The following is a 21639-nucleotide window of genomic DNA, read 5'->3' on the forward strand; positions in this document are numbered from 1 at the left end:
GAACATAGATAGAAATTTGTCCAACAAAATAAACTATTAGAATTCAGATCTAGCAGTATGTAGAAAGTGGTTTTGTTATAGGGATGGCAGTGTTGGTTCAGCATTGGAAGATCCACTCCCAAAAGTCATCATCTTAACAGAGGAAAGGAAAAAGCCATATGATCCTGTCACTAGTTGGAGAAAAAGTATTGGACTAAATTCTACAGCTGTTCATGGTAAAAGCTATCAGGAGGCTAGAAGTAGAACAGAACCTTCTCAACAGATTAAAGACATGTACTCCATACTTCCAGCGAGAATGCCTTATATGAATGGAGAAGATACAATGCTTTCTCCTTAAGGTGGGGAACAAGGGCAGTTATGCTTATTCTTTATCTGTCCATTAAACTTTGAAACCTAGTCCCCACCAAAATAGTCTGGCAATAGAATGACACAACTAGGATAAGATTGGCACAGCAGAAGCAAAATCTTTATATGTAGATGAAATGATCATCTACAGAGAAAATACTAAGAAATCTCTAGGAGCCCCTAGAACTTGTATTTGAATTTAGCAGGATTAGAAAACACAAGGTATATATAAAAATTCAGGTTTATGTATACTTGCTATAAATGAATTGGATATTGAAATTTAAAAGTTATGTAGGAGTACAAAGGACCTAGAAAAGTTAAAAAAAATAAAAACAGTGTTGGAAGAGGTTTAGTACCTAATTTTAAGACTTCTTCTAAAGCTACAGTAATCAAGGCAGTGTTGGTGTAAGGAAAGACATATAGATCATTTGAATAAAACAGAGAATCTAGAAATAGAACCACACATATATCGTCCACTGAGTTTTGAAAGATTATTTAACATTAGCATTTTATGCAATATAAACTCAATTCAAGAGCCAAGGAAGAGATAGTGTTTTCAGCAAATGGCACTAGAACACCTGATATCAGTATATAAAAAATTAACCTCAACCCTTTATTTCCATACATGAGAATAACTTGAAGGGATCTATGAATCTAAATATGAAAGCCTAAAAGTATAAAACTTTAAGAAGAAATTATAAGGGAAAATGTTTATGAATTCAGGTTAGGCAAGAACTACCTAGGATACAAAAGACATGATGTATAAAAGAAAAAAATTAATAAATGAGATTCCGTCAGAATTTAGAACTTTAAATGACATCATTAAAATGAAAAGTAGTCCTTAAACAGACCATATTTACAATGTATATTGTTGCACCCAGTGAGAAAGAACCAACCAGAGATTGATATTAAATCCACACAGGAGTTTATTACTGGCCAGGACCTGAGCCAGGCATCAGACTTGAGCCCCAACTGGGGGGAGACTAACATGTTTTATACACCTTTGAAGCCAACATTTTCTAGGACCCCTATGGGATAGAACTAGCAAAGCAAGCAAAAGGCACAGAAGCAGAACATCCTGTCATTAGAACATTTATAAAATACTAGTTGATTAATTGTTGTTTCTAAGAGACTCTCTAAGGGGTGGAGGTTTCTAAGCTTCCTCCTTTTGAGTTCATCTAAAGGGCAGGCAGGTGCGTCGTTTAGCAGCAATATGGAGTCTGTCTTGCTAACTAGGGTCCTTCATTCCCCACTGGTTCTTGTAACTTAATCATATCTTTGATTTCTGTATTTATTCTTCGGATTCTTATAAAATATCTTCTAAAATCTCGTAATTTTGTCTCAACACCATCAGTTTAACTGCATCAACCCTCTGTCTAACATATTTAGTTAGAGCATTTATAATACAAGGTCCCACAAGCAGAAGCCGAAGTAAGATAACTAAGGGGCCTGCTACAGCAGAAAGTAGGGTAGTTAACCATGGGGACCAATCAAATAGATTATGAAACCAATTTTGATCCTTTTGTTGAGCATATTTAGTCTTTAAATTTTCCCTGACCATAGCTAAGGTATCTCTAATGACACCAGACTGATTAGCATAGAAGCAACAGGTTTCTCCTAGGGCTACACATAACCCTCCCTGTTTCATGAACAGGAGGTCAAGTCCCCTTCGATTTTGTAGGACCATCTCAGGTAGGGAATCAACCTGGTTCTCTAATCTGGAGATCGAGTCTTCCAGGTGACCCAAATTTCTGGCTGCTTGGTTGCTTAGAGCTTTAAAATTTGTGTCCTGAAGGATCAGGGAGGAAATTCTAATAACCGCTGACCCAGCTATTCCTAATCCTACCAGAATGGGCACTAAAACGGGAGCAGCCCGTTTACTCCTATAGTGTTCAGTGGTTAATCCCAGATGTTCACAACCCCCTTTTCCATTATAATACAAGACTTGTGGAACAACATACAGGATGACCCAAAATAAAGTGGAAGATTGGGTAGCCAAGACTGATTTGGGAATACATTTAGTCAAGCCCTCGGTGCAAGCAAACCAAGCATCTTCTGGAGCCTTGTAGTAATGGGAGCCTGAGGCAGGGTGATTATTATAACTGTCATTACATAGATCTCTATAAGGTGATGTATCCAAACTGTAGTTTGTTCCTATTAGGCAGGTTCCTTTTCTTTGGATTTCCCCCGAGGTGAGTCGAGGGTGGCTCCAATCACAACCTGTTGAGGGGGACAAGTCTGGTGTAGCCACAAGCCCCAACCCCCAATAATATGGGGGCTTGGGGTTGAGGCAGAGCCAACAATCTTTAGCCTCCTCAGGCCTGGATTTGTTGAGGAGTAAATGGATGCTCGTCAACATTTCCAGCATGGGGCTGGGGGTTTTATCTTGTGGTAATATAGTTGGAAGAGTGGGGGATTCTGGTTTCTGAGTAGGCAAGAGCACAGGCTTAGGCCTTGCTGTGGGGATAGGTAGAGCAAAGTCCTTGCTGGGCCCCATAGGTCACTCAACCCACTGGCAACCTCTCTGGATGGTAAATTCTGACCCAGGATCCCACCAAGACACATGTAATCTAATTCCCCATGTCCTTCCAGTTACCCACCCAGGATCTTCCAATCTTTGGGGTGTAATGGTAATCAGATAACATATGCCAGTATCACAGGTTTTATCGTGATATACGGTGGTGGGAGACATTTTTAACCAGGGATCTGTAATTTGAATGGACCAAGGAGCTGTAGTCTCACATCCCCATTGGGCACAATGATAGTCATTGCCTTTACCATCCCAATATGGGTCTTCATTTTCTGGACATACATAATGGATAGGATGGAGTCCCCATTTAGTGGGAGTACAGCACCCAGATTTTGTACAGCCCCTGTTCCCATAATACAAGGCCTCCTCAACCATATGACATAAGCTAGCGGTAAAGATGACCTCAGATGGGTTGGGTCCTCTTTCTATTTTTGCCAGGATTTTTCCACTAGAAGTTAGTCTTAATTCCCAAGTTTCTGAACAGGGAAGAAACAACTTATTTGTTCCCCTGAGCTGACATAATTGATAGAGAATATATACCAGGAGTACTAGTCCTCTTTTCCCAATTTTAACTTTTAAGTCTCCTGGGGTGCTTAGGATCTTCCATCGTGCTGGTTCTGGGCTCTGCTGGTGCTGACTTGACCTGGGTGTGATGAATCCAAGCTATGACACCAGCTACTTTGACCGTGGAGGGGGTTACCAAAATAACAGGGTATGGCCCCTTCCAACGTGGCTCAAGGCTCTTAGTCTGATGTCGACATATCAGGACCAGGTCTCCTGGCTTGAAACCATGGGGCTGGAACATTATAAAGGGTTTTTCTCGAGCTTGTTGTATTGTAGCCTGAATCTTACTCTGAAGAATCTGTAAGGCTTGAAGAGACTGAAGTAAAGAGACACAAGAACTCTCTGTTCTCTGTTCAAGGTTTAACTTAGGGAGGAGTGGCAGTGGCCTCCCATACAAGATTTCAAAAGGGGTAAACTTGTCAACATTTGGGGTACATCTAACTCTTTTTTTTGTTGTTGTTGTTACATCTAACTCTTAACAAGACTAGAGGAAGCAGATTGGGCCACCTACTGTTAGTTTCTAGAACATATTTAGTCAGGGTTTCTTTCAGGGTCCTATTTATCCTTTCCACTTGACCTGAATTTTGTGGATGATAGGCACAGTGTAACTTCCTATTGATATGTAGTGCCCTTGCCAATAATTTGGATATCTGTGCTGTGAAGGCAGGCCCCTTGTCGGACCCCAGGTAACGAGGGATGCCAAATCGGGGAACTGTCTCCTGGAGCAAAACCTTAGTCACTACGTTGGCTGATTATCCATGACTGGGGAAAGCTTCTAGCCAACCTGAGTAGGTCTCAACCAATACCAGTAAATATTTGAACCTATTGCTGGATTTTATTTCAATGAAATCAAGTTCCCAGTGTTCCCCTGGCTCTCTTCCCCACAGTCGATTATCTTCACTCCTTGGTCTTGCCTTCGAGTTTACCTGTGCACACACTTGACACCTGGAACTGATGTCCTGGGCCATAGAGGTCAGTCCTGGGATTGAAAACTTAGAGCTTATTAGTCTTTTTAACTTTGATTCTCCCAGGTGAGTTAAGTGTTGTAACTGATGAACAAGTTGTCACTCCAGGGCCCAGGGGAGACAAATTCATTCCTTTGTCCCATTTTACCAACCTAAGTCCAATTTTGTACCCCCTCGCTTTTGATTTTCCTCTTCCTCTTCCGGGGTGTATGTGGGCCTTTCTGGCAGATAGCCAAAGGGTTGGATGGGCAGAATGTCTATTGGCCCCACTGGTTCTCTGGCCACTCATCGGGTGTATCATCCACCTCTCGGTTACCGCGGGCCTCGAAGCTGTCTCCTTTTTGGTGGCTTTTGCAATGAATAATGGCCAACGCTTTGGGTTCCCAAATTGCCTCCAATAAGGCCAATTTTTTTTTTTAATAGTTTTCCCTTCTGATGTCAATAGCCCTATCTGCCTGTAGATGTTGCCATGCACGTGGGCAGTGGCAAATGCATACCAGCTGCCAGTGTAGATGTTTACAGCCTTGTCTCGACCTAACCTCAGGGCTTGAGTTAAAGCTATTAGTTCAGCCCTCTGTGCCAATGGCCCCCAGCTTAATGCCTGTGCGCAGTGCACCTGTCCTCCTGGACTGACTATGGCCACCCCCGCATACCTAACTTCATCTTCCACGAAGCTGTTTCCATCGGTGAAGAAGGTCTCATATGGGCATTGCAGGGGAACATCAGTCAGGTCTGGGGGTTGGTGGTAGAAGTTGTCAGAGTGTCCAGACAGTCATGGAGGGGCTTGAGTACGAGTCAGAGTCCTGGAGTAAGGTAGCCAGATTGAGGGTCGTTTCTCTGGTGAATTTGATGCGGGGAGCATCAGGCAGCAGGGCCTGGTACTGAGTCAGGTGGGCGTTGGAGAGCCATCATTCTGGGGCTCCTCTCAGCAATGTCTCCACTGCATAGGGTGTGGTGATGACTAGGTCCTGTCCCAGGCTGAGCTTATCTGCCTCCTTGACCAGGAGGGCAGTGGCTGCAACTGCCCTCAAAGAGGTAGGCCATCCACTTGCCACAGGATCCAGTCTTTTAGACAGGTAGGCCACAGGTCTGTTCCAAGGCCCTAGTGCCTGAGCTAGCACTCCTTTGGCTATGGCTCCTCATTCAGCCACAAACAACTGAAAGGGCTTGGTGACATCAGATAGGGCCAGGGCTGGTGCTGACACTAAGGCTTTCTTTAAAGCCAAAAAGGCAGCTTTCTCCTTTTCTCTCCAGAAGGACTGTCTCTTGTGCCTGGAGTGCAGCAGTAGTGACTTTTTCCAGTTTCTTGGCTAGGACTTCCTCGGGGAGATGTCATGATTATCATAAACTTTCTGGGCTGTGCTCAGGAGTTCAGTCCTATTCTTTCCCTCAAATCCCTCCAATTTCTGTAATTTCTTTCTAATGTCTGGGGCTGACTGGGAAACAAAGGCCAGATTTAAAGCTGCTGCATTTTCGTGAGCCTCTGGGTCAATAGGAGTAAAAACTCTATAGGCTTCCAAGAGTCTCTCTAAAAATGCAGCCATAGACTCCACTTTTCCCTGGTGAACCTCACTTATCTTACTCAAACTAGTGGGCTTCGCTCCAGACAGGCAGGTCTGCAGACACCCTACCGAGTAAATGAGTCACACGGAACACGACAAATCAGCCCATGCCCTAGCAGCAGTCCATTGGACACCCCCCCACACTCCTCTGTACAGCCACCTGGTTCCACACTACAAATATGCAGAGGACACTGGACCACTAGACCACAGTACTGAGTCCCGCCGCTCCTGGCCCAGAGGTAGGCACTTCTGAGCTGCCGTCCCACTGCTCCTGGTCCAGAGGAAGGGGCTTCCTGGCCACCATCCCTCCTGCTGCTCCCAACCCCTGTCCCACCTGTCCCAGCTCACAGGAGGTAATCCATGCAGGCGAAAACAGCCCCCCCCCACGCAGTCGAAATGAGAAAACATAAATAAATCTCAAAACCAGACTTTCAGATCACCTACAGCAACCCCAAAAGGAAATGAGATGGAACACTCTGATACTCAACCACCTGGACCCACTGAACTGGCAACAAAAGAGGATCTGGAATAAATGAAATCAGAAATAATTTCTCAGATAACAGGAGAAATTGTGCTCCTAGTGCAAGACATGATTAATAAATCTAGAGAGGAGCTGAGGAACATGATGGAATCCCAACATGAGAAACAAATAGAATCCATAAAACAGATGCAAATAGATTTCCAGGAGATGAAAAACTCCACTGAAAGTCTACACAGCACAGTGAGCCAATGTGAGGACAGAACTTCAGATATAGAAGATAACATTGCAATTAGTGACAAGGAAAAGAAAAATTGCTTCAAACTTATAAGGGAACATGAGAAATCAATCCAGCAGCTGCTAGATGATGCAAAGAAGAATAACATAAGATTGATTGGAGTCAATGAAGAAACAGGAGAGAGTGCAGATGACATAAAAAAAACTCTTCACAGAAATAATGGCAGAAAACTTCCCAAGCAGGGGAAAAGAGCTTGACATACAGATGAGTGAGGCATATAGGACTCCAAATAGCCTTGATCAAAAAAATCTACACATAGGCATATAATTGTTAAGATTCCAGAAACTCAGCAGAAGAACAAAGTTCTACAAGCAGTTAGAGAAAAGAAACAAATCACAAAGGAAAGCCCATCAGAATCACAGCAGACTTCTCAACACAAACCATCAAGGCAAGAAGAGCTTGAAGCGACATATTCCAAGCCTTAAAAGAAAACAGCCTCCAACCCAGATTGATGTACCCTGAAAAACTATCTTTCAAGGTCCAGGGATTTAGCTCAGTGGTTTTGCTGTCTGCTGCACAAGCACAAGGACCCGAGTGTGATCCCCAGTACCAAAAAAAAACAAAACAAAACTATCTTTCAAAATTGATGGAGAAATAAGATACTTTTATGAAAAAGAGCACCTTAGGAACTTCGTGAATACCAAACCAGCACTCCAAAGAATTTTACACAATATCCTAGGAGCAGACATTGAGGATCACAACCCCAGGAAGCAAAGCAGAATGAACCCATCTGGCATGACAAGAAATTGAATGTAAAGGGGGAAAATACAACAAAACGAAAAAGTCATGGCAATGACTAGTCAATAGGTTTCAGTTATAACCGTCAATGTTAATGGTCTCAATTCACCAATCAAAAGAAATAGACTGGCAGAATGGGTCAAGAAGCAAAATCCAACAATATGCTGCATACAAGAAACACAATTAATTCAAAAGGAAACTCATAGAATGGAAGTTAAAGGGTGGAAAATGATACACCATGCAACAGGAATCCGAAAAAAAGCAGGAGTAGCTATCCTCTTTGCAGATCAAGTAGATTTCAAACCAACACTGATGAAGAGAGATGAAGAAGGACACTACATCCTTGTAAAGGGAAGAATCCAAGAGGAAGAGATGACAATCATAAATTTCTATGCACCAAACACTAGTGCGCTCAACTATATAAAACAAATACTAACAGACATGAAAAGTCATATATGCACTAATACAATTGTAGTGGGGGACCTCAACATCCCACTGTCACAAACAGATAGATCAACTAGACAAAAAATAAGTAATGACGTACAAGAACTCAGTCGAACTCTTGAACAAATGAACTTAACAGATGTTTACAGAGTCTTCCACCCCACAAAATCAGAATACACATTCTTCTCAGCTGCACATGGGTCATTCTCCAAAATAGACCACATACACATAGAACATGTTTAAGTAAGTGCAAAGGAATTGAAGTGATCCCCTGTATATTATCAGACCATAGTGCGATGAAATTGGAGATCCATAGCAAAAGAAACTCAAAAAATTTCATAAACATGTGGAAATTGAACAACACACTTCTGAATAACAAATGAGATACAGAGGAAATTAAAGAAGAAATCAGACAGTTCCTTCAATTAAATGACAATGACAATACAACATATACAAATCTGTGGGACACAGTGAAAGCAGTCTTACAAGGGAAATTCATAGCAGTGAATACTCATATTAGGAAAATGGAGTGAGCCCAATTGCTGAACCTCAAGCTTCTAGAAAAAGAAGAGCAAGACAAACCCAAACTCATACAAGGGAGGAAGTTATAAAGATCAGAGCAGAAATCAATGCAGTGGAGACTAAAAGAACGATACAAAAAATCAGTGAAGCCAGGAGTTGGTTCTTCAAAAGAATAAACAAAATTGACAAACCCTTAGCCAACCTTATCAGAAAAAGGCCCAAATCCATGCAATAAGAAATGAAAAGAATGAAATTAGAATGGACCCAGCACAAATCTAGAGGATCACCAATACCTACTTCCAGAACCTGTACACCAATAAGATGGGCAACACAGAAGAAATGGACAGATTCCTAGATACATATGAATTACCAAAGTTGAACAAAGAAGACCTAAAATTTCTGAGCAACCCAGTATCAACCTATGAAATTGAAAATGTAATTAAAAACTTATCAACTAAGAAAAGCCCAGGCCCTGATGGCTTCACTGCTGAATTCTACAAGACATTTAGAGAGGAACTGCTGCCACTGCTGTTTAAACTCTTCAGTGAAATTGAAAGGGAAGCAATACTCCCAAATTCATTCCTGGAAGCAAGCATCCACTTGATCCCCAAAGCAGAGAAAGACCCAACCGAAAAGGAGAACTATACGCCAATCTCACTAATGAATATACATGCAAAAATCCTTAATAAGATAATGGCAAACAGAATGCAGAGAAGATCATACACCCTGATCAAGTGGGATTCATCCCACGGATGCAGGGATGGTTTAATATATGCAAATCAATCAGTGTAATACACTATATCAATAGAGCCAAGGACAAAAACCATATGATTATCTCCATAGACACAGAAAAAGCATTTGACAAAATCCAACATGCATTTATGATAAAAACCCTACAAAAAATTGGAATAGATGGTCTCTACCTCAAACTGATAGAAGCCATCTATGAAAAACCAACAGCCAATATCATACTAAATGGTCAAAAACTGAAATAAAACCTTCACACTAAAATCAGGGACAAGACAAGGATGGCCACTATCACCACTCTTGTTCAATATAGTTCTGGAAACATTAGCCATGCCAATGAGACAAGAGAAAGAAATAAAAGGAATAAAGATAGGAAATGAAGAAGTCAAATTGTCATTATTTGCAGATAACATGATAGTCTATATAGAAGACCCCAAGAACTCCACCAAAAGTCTTCTAAACTTAATAACCAAATTCAGTCAAGTAGCAGGGTACAAGGTCAACACACAAAAATCAATAGCTTTCCTCTACACAAATGACAGACTCACTGAGAGAGAAATAGGGCAAATAATTCCTTTCACAATAGCATCCAAAAAACTGAAATCCCTAGGAATCAACCTAACGAAAGAAATCAAAGACCTCATCTCTGAAAACTATGGCACTCTGAAAAGAGAGATTGAAGATGATATCAGAAAAAGGACAGGCATCCCCTGCTCCTGGGTAGGAAGGATTAATATAGTGAAAATGGCCATACTTCCAAAACTGCTATATAGATTTAATGCAGTTCCACTTGAGATCCCAGCAGCATACTTCATAGATCTTGAGAAAACAATCCAAAAATTCATTTGGAACAAGAAGAGACCCAGAATAGCAAAAGCAATTCTAGGTAACAGACACATGGCAGGGGGTATCACAATCCCCAACCTGCAACTCTACTACAAATCTACTCTGATAAAAACAGCATGGTACTGGCAAAGAAACAGACCTGAGGACCAGTGGAACAGATTAGAAGATGTAGGAACAACGCCAGACACACTCAACCATCTCATCTTCGACAAAGGAGCCAAACACCCTCACTGGAGGAAAGATAGCCTCTTTAATAAATGGTGCTGGAAAAATTGGGCTTCAACTTGCCAAAGATTAAAACTAGACCTGTATCTCTCACCATGCACTAAACTAAAATCAAAATGGATTAAAGATTAATAGAAACTCTGAACCAGTTGGAACAGAGGTTAGGTAGAACCCTTGAAGACATCAGTGTAGGAAAAGATTTTATGAACAAAACCTCAGTTGCCCGTGAACTCGCACAAACAATCAACAAATGGGATCTCTTCTTATTAGAAAGCTTCTGCACAGCAAGCGAAACTACCAGCAGTGTGAAGAGACTATCCACAATGTGGGAAAAAATCTTCACCTGCTCTTCCTCAGACAAAGGTCTACTATCTCGAATCTATAAAGAACTTAAAAAGATCAGATCTTCCAAATTTAAAGACCCAATCCAAAAATGGGCATCTGAAATGAACAGACATTTCTCAGACAAAGAAGTAGAAATAGCAAATAAATACATGAAAAAATGTTCAACGTCACTGGTCATTCGAGAGATGCAAATGAAAACAACACTGAGATTCCACTTCACTCCAGAAAGAATGGCTGCTATCATGAAATCAACCAATAACAAATCCTGGTGGGGCTGTGGGGATAGAGGAACCCTGCTCTACTGCTAGTGGGAGTGTAAACTGGTGCAACCACTGTGGAAATCAATATGGAGATACCTCAAAGAACTAGGATTGGAAGTCCCATTTGACCCCGCTATTCCACTGCTGGGGATCTTTCCCAGAGAATTAAAAGAATCATACCACAGTGATATATGTGTGCCCATGTTCATAGCAGCACAGTTTGTAATAGCTAAACTTGGAAACAGCCCAAATGCCCATCAACTGGAGACTGGATCAAGAAAATCTGGTTTTTTTATAAAATGCTGTACTACTCAGCCATAAAAAATGAGAAATTAGAGACATTTATAGCTAAGTGGATGCACATTGAGGCAATACTCATAAGTGAAATAAATAGGACACACGTATAAATACTGAATAGTTTCTCTGATGTGAGAAACTGAAAGTGTAAATAAAGACTAAAATGTATAATAGGTAATGTGAAATAGGAAGAAAAAGGGCAAAGAGGAAGGAAGTGGGAGGGCTAAGGGAAAGGATAGAAGGGAATGGGATTAATATGAGAAAAATGGAAAAATAGGAACAAAATCTTTGTAAATAGGGAGGACTGGAGGGGTTGAAGGGAGGGCTGGGCAAGGGTGAAAAATAAGAACCAAGAGAGATTATGTAAAGGTGTAAATTTCCAATGATGAATGTCATTATATTGTATACCTAAAATGTACCAATGATTGGAATGAATAGTTGATAATGCAAAATAGGAAGAAAAGGTCCAAAGGGGTAGGGGTAGTGGGAGGGTCAGGGGAAAGGAAAGAAGGGAAAGGAAAAACATGAGAAATGGAAATAAAATCTTTGTAAATAGGGAAGGGTGGAGGGAGTGAAGCTAGGGCTAGGAATGGGGAAAAGTAAGAACCAAGATGCATTATGTACAGGTACAATTCCCAATGAGAAATGTAATTGTGTTGCATACCTACAATGTACCAATAAAAGAATTTAATTTAAAAACAAAAAAAAAGCTGCTGGCAATCATCCCAGGTTGGCTGATGGGTACGAAAATAAACAGACTCAAGAAGAGATACTAATGCCTGAGGTTTTTCAGAGAAGGGAGAATTTTGATGTTTCCAATTGTAACGATCACTAGTTCTAAAAGGGACATAAATCACTCCAACCCTGGGCTCTATCTGTTTTAAAGGAAAAAGGGAAGAGGAAGACAGGGCTGATGGACCGTGGTCCTGTCCGGATCGAGTATGGGGAGGTGAGCGGACCTGGTCTGAGGAAGAGTCTGGAACCAGAGGGCCTGCAGTGGGAGATTTAGGGCCCCTCCCCCGGGTGCCCACTCTACCCACATGATAAGGGGGAGGTCGGCGCAAATTGTCCTCAGGATCAGACTGGAGAACACTTTTAGTGGTTGACACAACTATCAGAGAGGGGCTCTTTTCTGGTAGGTTTCGATTTCCCCTTCTCCTCCAATTCAGGGTTCCCAAAGGTTGATCAGGAACTGTACATTTTATAAAATATTTAGGGGGATCTTCCAACATATCAATCGAGATGTTGATATATGGGAATTGATCTGGATCCCACGGGGGCCCCAACTCCTGTGACCACATTCCAAACCTTGCAAGCAATGTGCATAGAATAAATTCCCACCGGGGGCCAACCGACTCCGAAACTTGGCCATTCTGATGGACACAGAGTTCGCAATTTGCCTTTAGAAAATTTTATGCCCTATTCATCTTCTCTGTGGAATTAATTTTTTTGAAGTTATTCAAGACAATCAAGTGGAGTTCCTTCCGTGGACTGTAAGGAACCCTTAGTTTTAGCCTGTGAAGACACAAAAGGCACACAAAGCAAGCAGAGAAACAGACAACAATAAACAGGCAAGAACAAACTTTGGCCAAGTAAACCTCTGTGGCCGAATGGATTCGGACCCCACCCATGGAGTCACTCTTCTGAGGACTCCGACCCAATGAATCTGCTCACTGTCACAAAGAGACTCTAGGTAAGGGAGTCTGTGCCATGTCCAGCTTCCTCCTACCTACCCACAGTGCACTAAGAATCATTCGATTCTTACCTCTAGAGGCTTTCCTGATAAACTCCTGCAGGTCGGTTGATTGGCGATAGGGCCCAACTGGGACCAGCCTACCCGGCACCCTGGAATACCGTCAGGGTGGCCTCTCCTTCCGCAGACCGGTGTCCAGAGGGGCCAAACACCGCCAATGTCCAATCTTGGTCTCTCCTAAAAAGAAACAATGGCTCCAAGATAATAAGCTCCAGAGCAGCTGGCTCTCTGGCTGGGGCCTCCAAGAATGTTGCACTCAGTGAGAAAGAACCAACCAGAGTCCGATATTAAATCCACACAGGAGTTTCTTACCGGCTGGGACCCGAGCCGAGCACCAGACTCGAGCCTCAATGGTGGGGGGGGGGGGGACTAATGTGTTTTATACACCTTTGAGGCCAACAGTTTCTAGGCCCCCCTATGGGATAGAACTAGCAAAGCAAGCAAAAGGTACAGAACCAGAACGTCCTGTCCTTAGAACATTTGTAAAACAATAGGTGATTAATTGTTGTTTCTAAGAGACTCTCTAAGGGGAGGAGGTTTCTAAGCTTCCTCCTTTTGAGTTCATCTAAAGGGCAGACGGGTGGGTCTTTCAGCAACAATATGGAGTCTGCCTTGCTAACTAGGGTCCTTCACATATAATCTCTGACCAGAATATATAAAGAACTCTTACAGCACATTAATAGACAACCCAATTAAAAAGTAGACATAAAAAGATGATAAATAGCCAGTATAGCACAAGGAAAGGTGTTCAACTCTACAATCAGAAAAATATTAATCAGTACAATAACAAGATTGAATTATACACTCATTAGGGAGATGAAGTTCAAAGTTTTAAAAGCCTTGTCATGACTTTTTCTTTTTGTTGGATTGTTCCCCTTTCCATTTAATTTGTCACACCCAATAGATTCATTCTACTGGGTTTCCTGAGATTGTGATCCTCATTGTCTTTTCCTAGGGTATTGTCTAAAGTTTTTTGGAGTGCCGGTTTGGTATTCATGAAGTTCCTGAGGTGCTCTTTATCATGAAAGTATCTTATTTCTCCATCAATTTTGAAAGATAGTTTTGCAGGGTACATCAATCTGGGTTGGAGGCTGTTTTCCTTTAGGGCTTGAAATACATCCCTCCAAGCTCTTCTTGCCTTGAGGGTTTGCATTGAGAAGTCTGCTGTGATTGTGATGGGCTTTCCTTTGTATGTGATTGGTTTCTTTTCTCTCACTGCTTGTAGAATTTTGTTCTTCTGTTGGGTTTCTGGAATCCTAACTATTACATGCCTATGTGTAGTTTTTTTTTTTTTTTTTTGATCAAGGCTAGCTGGAGTCCTACATGTCTCACTTCTTTGTATGTCAAGTTCTTTTTCCCTCCTTGGGAAGTTTTCTGCCATCACTTCTGTGAACAGTTTTTTTATGTCATCTGCACTCTCTCCTGTTTCTTCATTGACTCCAATCAATCTTATGTTATTGTTCTTTACATCATCTAGCAGCTGCTGGATTGATTTCTCTTGTTCCCTTACAATTAATTTTAAAGCAATTTTTCTTTTCCTGGTCACTACTTGCAATCTTTTCTTCTATATCTGAAATTCTATCCTCACATTGGTTCATTCTGCTGCGCAGACTTTCAGTGGAGTTTTTAATCTCCTGGAAATCTGTTTGCATCTGTTTTATGGATTCCGTTTGTTTCCTATGTTGGGATTCCATCATGTTCCTCAGATCCTCTATTTTTTTATCTGTGTCCTCTCTAGATTTATTAATCATGTCTTGCATCATGAGCACAATCTTTGCTGTTATCTGAGTAATTATTTCTGATTTCATTTTTCCCAGATCCTCTTTTGTTGCCAGTTCAGAGAGTCCAGGTGGTTGAGTATCAGATTGTTCCATCTTGTTTCCCGTTGGGGTTGCTGTAGGTGATCCAGAAGTCTGTTTTTGAAGCTTGTTTACATGTCTTTGCATTTACAAGGGGCGGGGGGGGGGGTTGCTTCTGACACCTGTGCAGCTCACCTTCTCTGCCCTAGGAGTGTGGGATGGCGGCGGGGGAGCTTCCTTCCAGGTGCCTCTTAAGATTTTCTAGTCCTGCCACTCCCCAGAAGTCTCTGCCAAGATCACTATCTTTTATTCTGTAATCTTCCCCTTCCCGCAATATTTATAATTGCCCTTAGCTGTAGTGCTTTTTCTGAAACTGTTTATCACTTTGCAACATGCTAAATAATTTACTTTTGTTGTTGTATTCAACCCTGTTAGTATGTGGGCCCCCAACAAATACATCATTCTAAGGTTTTTCCTTTCTCTTGTAAGTTATCTGTTCAAAAACAATTTTTTAAGGTGTGAAGGAGGTAAAGTTACAGCTAGATTTGTAAGGTAGATAAGATTTGTATAGGGGTTTTTTGGCAGGGGTGTTGGTACCAGGGATCAAACTCGGGACCTTGTGCTTATGAGGCAGGCATGGTTCCACTTAGCTAAATCACCGGCCCGATTTGTATGCTTATAGAGGAAGGAAAAGCAAAGTTAAAAAGGAAAATAGCATAAATGAAAGTACAAGGTACAGAAATATCTAGGTCAGTGTGAAGGCAAGTTTTTTAATATAGCAGCCTGAGGTTTAGGAGTTAGCACAGAAGAAAGATACAACTTAGAAGGTAGATGGAAACTAGGCTGAATTATAATCCTATCAGAAATGGAGAGTCTTTTTAAGATTTTTTAATTGAAGAGTGATAAAGATGAAAGTAGTATTGTGACAGATACTGGGGTTTGGCTTACTCATAATCCATTCCAAACTGCTTCTGTTGTCCTTTTCTGTAAGTTCAAAACTAAAAAGTGAATAGTGCTCAAATTACCTTCTGCTAGGCTTTGCTAGGCTTCTAGATTTGATTCAGTTTCTACCAGAAATTCAGAACTGAGTTAAATAAGCAGAAAGCGTATGAAACATCCATTTTGCCAGAAGCAAGGCTTTGTGGTTCTAAACCCAGCATATATAAACAATAATATTATGTATAAACAGTGTATTATATGTTTGGTATTCCAATCCCATGTTACAGACAAGTTATATCCCACTCCAGAAGATAAAAAGTTTAATAATCTTTTTAATACTTGTAATTTAGGTTTATCTGTACCCAAATAAGTGTGTTTTAGTGTACCCATACCTACCAAACACATCACTGTATACAGAATTCTTTATCCTTAAGCATGATAAAATAATTTGCCTTATTTTTCTTTTGCGGTACCTGGGATTGAACTCAGGACCTCAGGACCTTGCACTTTCGAGGCAAGTGTGGCGCCACTGACCTGAATCCCCAACCCCAGTTTGCCTTTAAATTGAGAAAGTAAAAGAGTAAATGAAGACCAAAATGTATAATTGATATTGTGAAATACGAAGAAAAGGTTCAAAGGGGAAGGGGAACTAGGTGGGAGGAAGGAAAGAAGGGAAAGAAAAAAATGAGGAAGGAAAAAACAGAAACAAAGCTTTTGTCATTAGAGAGAGGTGGAGGGGTAGGAGGGAGGGAGGGGGAATGGAAAAAAACAAGAACAAATATATATCATGTACAGGTACAAATTCCCAGTGATGAATGCGATCATAGCATATACCTAAAAATGTACTAATAAACGTAATGAATAAAAAAATTAAATATAAATAAATTAGCTCTTTACATTGCTAATGTTTTCTCTTTCCTGAGAAATGGTATTATCAGCCATTTGTTACACCTCAAAGGGTTATTACTTAAGTTTAAAAGAATAAGGGTCTTACTTTAGTGTAGGAATTTCTTATTTTGATATAAAATCCTTCAGCCTTTTAAGCTTTCCTATGTGTCCTTATAACTCCTGTGAGGTTCAAAGGTTCACCTATCAGCTTTTTAAAATTTATTCCCACAGCTGTGGTCTTATTTGGAAACAAAAAAAAGCCACAGATACTTTTTCTACTTGAAACTTAATACATTTATTGTTTGTCTCACTTGAAATGATCACCTACTGAGATTGCCCTGGTCGTGGTTATAAGAATTTTGTACCTAAATCTAACATGGTTTATCTTTAGAAATCTAGATTCAATATCTTTTCTTTATTTGGGTTTTCCACAACCTGTTTTCCTTCTACACTGAGTCATAACATGGAAAAGGAAATTAATCCTGACCTTGTTATATCTAAACCAAAATCACTGCCTCACTAAATGCATGTTAAACACAGGATAAGTACATAGTATTATAGCTCATTTTTATTTAGCCATTCTCATCAGTATTTTAAGATTTATATTGAATTTTATAACTACTTTATGTTGTTCTGTACTAATTCACATGTACCTCTTTTTAAATAGTGGTGGTGGGGACTAAACCAGGGCCTCACACATGCTAGACAAACACTCTACCACTGAGCTACATCCCTGGCCCTATTTAATAAATTCTTGTCACATTCATTCGGTAATAAAAATTTAGTTTCTAATAGTGCAGAAATTCAAACTCTAACTTTTTTTTTGGTACAGGAATCAAACTCAGGACCTTACACTTGCCAGGCAGGCAAGGCGCCACTGAGCTATATCCCCAACCCCAACTCTAACATATTTGAAAGCAAAATTTCTTATACCCTACAAAAGAAACTTAATCTTATTTTCATTTTGTAGGTTATTGAAGACAATGGTGTTCGAAGAGTTGTTGTGGTTCCTCAGGCCCCAGAGTTTCATCCCGGTGGTCACACAGTCATCCACCGTTCTCCACATCCTCTACCTGGTTTCATTCCTGTCCCAACAATGATGCCCCCTCCACCACGCCATATGTACTCACCTGTGACTGGAGCTGGAGACATGGCAACACAGTATATGCCACAGTATCAGTCTTCACAAGTATATGGAGATGTAGGTAAGAAGTGAAAACATTCTTGCTTTATGGAGTTGAATATTCTTTGCTTGGATATAAGAGATGTTATCATCACAACATAAAAAAGGAACAACAGGGCAGATGATTTAGCTCAGTGGCACAACACCTGCCTTGCAAGCGCAAGGTCCTGAGTTCAATTCCCTGGTACCAAAAACAAACAAAAAAAGAAACAACAGGGCTGGGGGATTTAGCTCAGTGGTTCCACCTCCTGCCTCACAAGCTGAAGGACCCGAGTTCAATCCCTAGTACCAAAAAAAAAAAGAAAGAAAGAAACAGCACATGGTAATAATACTACAATCGTTTTCTGTTACCTAAGGACTCTGTTAAGTGCTTCATCCTCATTATCACCCTTTAAGGCAATAAGCAAACAAAATGAAAGAAGGAACATAACTTATATTGTACAAGATTATATAGTATTTAGTGGAGTCATGTTCAAACAAAAGATATTTTCCTCTATCGTGCAGTCTAGATTGAGGAAATTTCAGCCAGGAATAACTGTGTGTTTGTTAAATCCTGAAGTCCATGTTGCAACTATGCATCTACACAGGTTGCTAGTTTCAGTTCTGTGAGGAATTGAAAAAAACAGAATGAGCCATTAACCCCTGCTTGAGGGAGCTAATAAGGGAAGAAATAATAATCTTATTCTTTCCCATGGTTTTAAATACTCTTACTGACAATGCTCAAATTTATACATTCAGTTCAAAATATCTCTGCTGAGACCCAGACTTCTTTTTCTAACTGCCTTCTTAATAACTCCACATGGCTGAGTCCTGCACCACAGCCAGAAGATATCTAGTGTTAATTTCAGTTTGGTTCCCCCAAAACCTGCTTTGGTCTCTGTCATCTTCATTTCAGTAGATGGTGTGATAGCCACTCAAATTTACTAAAATGAAAGTAAAGATCAGATTTAATTTACTCCTTTTTCGACCCCTCCCCCACCAATTTTGTATCAGTTTTATTTTTGGAAGTTTCCCAAATTTCTGCTTTTTCACTGCTATTAAAATTCAGTCCACCATCAGATCTTGCTGGGACAACTGAAATAGCGGCCTTCCACTTGTTTTCCTGTTTTAATCTTGGTCCTGATAATCTATTCTTAGCTGCCATAAGTTTAAAATACTAATCAGACAATTTCTACTGTTTAAAAAGCTTTGAGTTCTCGCGACATTTAGAATAAAATCCTAAACTGTTCTCCTAGACCAGGGTTTCTCAAACATGCCACCATTGATGTTTTTGGATAGATAAGTCCTTTTTTTGGAGGCAGAACTGCATAGTAAGATGTTTAGCACCATCTCTGGCCTCTCCCCACTTGTTGCCAATAGCACACAGCTCCAGCACCTCCAAAACACACATTGTAAAAATTATGTCCAGACATTGCTCCAGACACTTTTACTGTGGTTGTAGACCACTACCCTGTAGCCCCTGACTGCCTTTTCCTGCTGCTTGCTCCTATTCCTTCTGTTTTTCTAAACCATCAAGCTCTTTCTTGACTCAAGGCCTCTGCATGTGACATTTTGTCAAGAATGTTCTTCCCATTTTCTTTAGGCAGTTTCTTTCTTCTTTTCAACTTCAACTTTCAGAAGTACTTTCCCCAACTTTATCTTATCAGTCTCCAGCACTGAAACCTAATATAGTTTGGGAATTTTTGTTTGTTTTGTTTTTATTTTTCTTATTTGACTGTTTCTCTCCCTTGACAGTAAACTCCCTAAGACTTGAATCTAGTTTATTTTTTGTTGTTTTTACTTGCACTTAGCAGTGTCTGTCACTTATGCTCAGTAAATTTATAGAAGAGTCTAAATAAAAAATTTTATGTACAAAACTGCCTATAAGTAGTAGATATATTTATATACATATGTGTATATAAAATATCATATGCCATATGTACTTTCAAACTTCTCTTGCCCAAGTAATGCAAATTGATTCAGAAAGTCTAGTTGGGGCTTGAGATTCTGCATTTCTAACAGACACTTAAGTGATACTCATGCAGTGATCCAACAGATACACTTTTGAGTAGTAAGGGTTTATACTGCACATTCATCCCATTCTTCTATCTTGTTTATTGCTAATTATGACTTAGTTTATTAATATATTTGAGAAAATTATAAGATAAAATTAGATATTATAAATCATTGCTACTTTGTATTGTTAAGATCCATTATTATTTAGAGGGGATATATATTAAAATACATGGATATGGTTTACAGTAACATTTAAGTGAAAGACATAAATCTGCAAATCAGCTAGCAACAGTTGAAGGCAAGAGTTATATTGTGTTGGATTTTATATGCAAGGAAATTACCACTGGAGCCTAATAACTGACAGTGCTGATTTTCTAGCCAGTAGCTAGACCCCTTTCCATGACCCCTTTTCCATGCACATTTTATGGATTCCCAAAGTGGCACCTGATGCAACATTTCATTGTCACCAATACTATTTTTGAGCCTGAGCTTTGCTAGATACACTGTGCTCATAAATGTATAATCTCATTTGATCCACGATAAAATTGTGCAAAATACAGAAGAAGAAACTAAGGCTTGAGAATGTGAAGTACTTTGAACAAGATCATGTAAGTTAAGTTACTAAGAATTTCAACCCTTTTAGATCTGTTGATAATAAATTTCTGCTCTTCTATAATATATTCTTTAATTTTTCACCATTACTTCTTGTATCTTGAGTAATGGATAAAATACAAATGCATTTGAAAAACACATTTTAAAAATGTGTACTGATTATTGTTCTTAAGTTTTTATTATTTGTGTTAAATTATAATTCATGGCTTTAAACTACATTTCAATGGTTTTTAGTATATTTACTAAATATACTTTTGCCAAGTGTGAGATTGAGTGATTTTTTAGTATATTCCCTAAGGTTGAGTTTCTCTTATCCACAATGCTTGGGACAGACCAAAAGTGACAATTCAGATTGTTTCAGGTTTGGAAATATTTTCATATATACAATGAGGTATCTTGGGAATGGGACCTAAGTCTAAATTTTCTTTTTTTTTTTTTTTTTTTTGGTACCAGGGATCAAACTCGGGTCCTTGTGCTTGTGCAGCAGGCAACAAAACCACTGAGCTAAATCCCCAGCCCTAAGGGACCTAAGTCTAAACATGAAATTTATGTTTGTTACATTAACCTTGTACACATAGCATGACGGTTGTTTTTATGCAATTTTTGTTGTTGTTGTTGTTGTTTTTTGGTACTGGGGATCGAACTCGGGACCTTGCTCTTGCAAGGCAAGTGCCAGAACCACTGAGCTAAATCTCTGGCCCATGTGCAGTATTTTTAATAACTTGGTATACTTCATCTGATGAGGTCAGATGTAGAATATTCCACTTGTGGCATTGTGTCAGCACTCAAAGTTCCAGATCTTGGATCATTTCAGATCTTTGAATTAAGGATGTTTAACCTATATTTACTATATTCATGGCCTTTAATTCCAGAATGTTTCTGTCATCCCCGAAAGAACCTTTATACTTACCTATTTTCCCACTATCCCCTATACTACTTTCTGTCTCTGTGGATTTGCCTATTCTAGACATTTCATTTAAATGTACATGCAATGTATGTATTGCATGTAAAATTTTTATTTAAATGTTCATTTTCCAAGTGATCTTTTTATGTAGATTTTTTCACTTCACATGTTTTTAAGGTTCATGTGAGTTGCCATCTATAGTGGCATTTGATTACTTTTTATAGCAAAGTATTTGTTGGCTCTGCAACATTTTGTTTATTCATTCATTAGTTGGTGGGCATTTGGGTTGTTTTCACTTTTTGTATATGAAAAATGCTGCTATGAAACATCTGTGTACAAGTTTTTGGGTTGACATCTTTTCTTGGGTGTGTATACCTCAGAATTGAATTTCTATGTATGT

General features: G+C 39.8%; 1 protein-coding gene across 5 annotated transcripts in view; it reads left to right on the plus strand.

The window, feature by feature from the left end:
* Nucleotides 1-21639, plus strand: part of Fndc3a (fibronectin type III domain containing 3A) — a 190252-nt gene that overhangs the window by 105030 nt on the left and 63583 nt on the right. For 3 of the 5 annotated variants that reach the window (XM_021257842.2, XM_004844172.4, XM_004844174.4), the window contains one exon: nt 17516-17750. The exons of the other annotated variants lie outside the window; for them this stretch is intronic. In XM_021257842.2, coding sequence (XP_021113501.1) covers nt 17516-17750 — 235 coding nt within the window. The remainder of the gene's footprint in view (nt 1-17515; nt 17751-21639) is intronic. 5 annotated transcript variants of the gene reach the window in all.

The sequence above is a fragment of the Heterocephalus glaber genome, unplaced genomic scaffold (genome assembly GCF_053883595.1).
Source record: "Heterocephalus glaber isolate CG9 unplaced genomic scaffold, H.glaber_assembly_v1.0 deba00001666, whole genome shotgun sequence".
NCBI classification, from domain to species: domain Eukaryota; kingdom Metazoa; phylum Chordata; class Mammalia; order Rodentia; family Bathyergidae; genus Heterocephalus; species Heterocephalus glaber.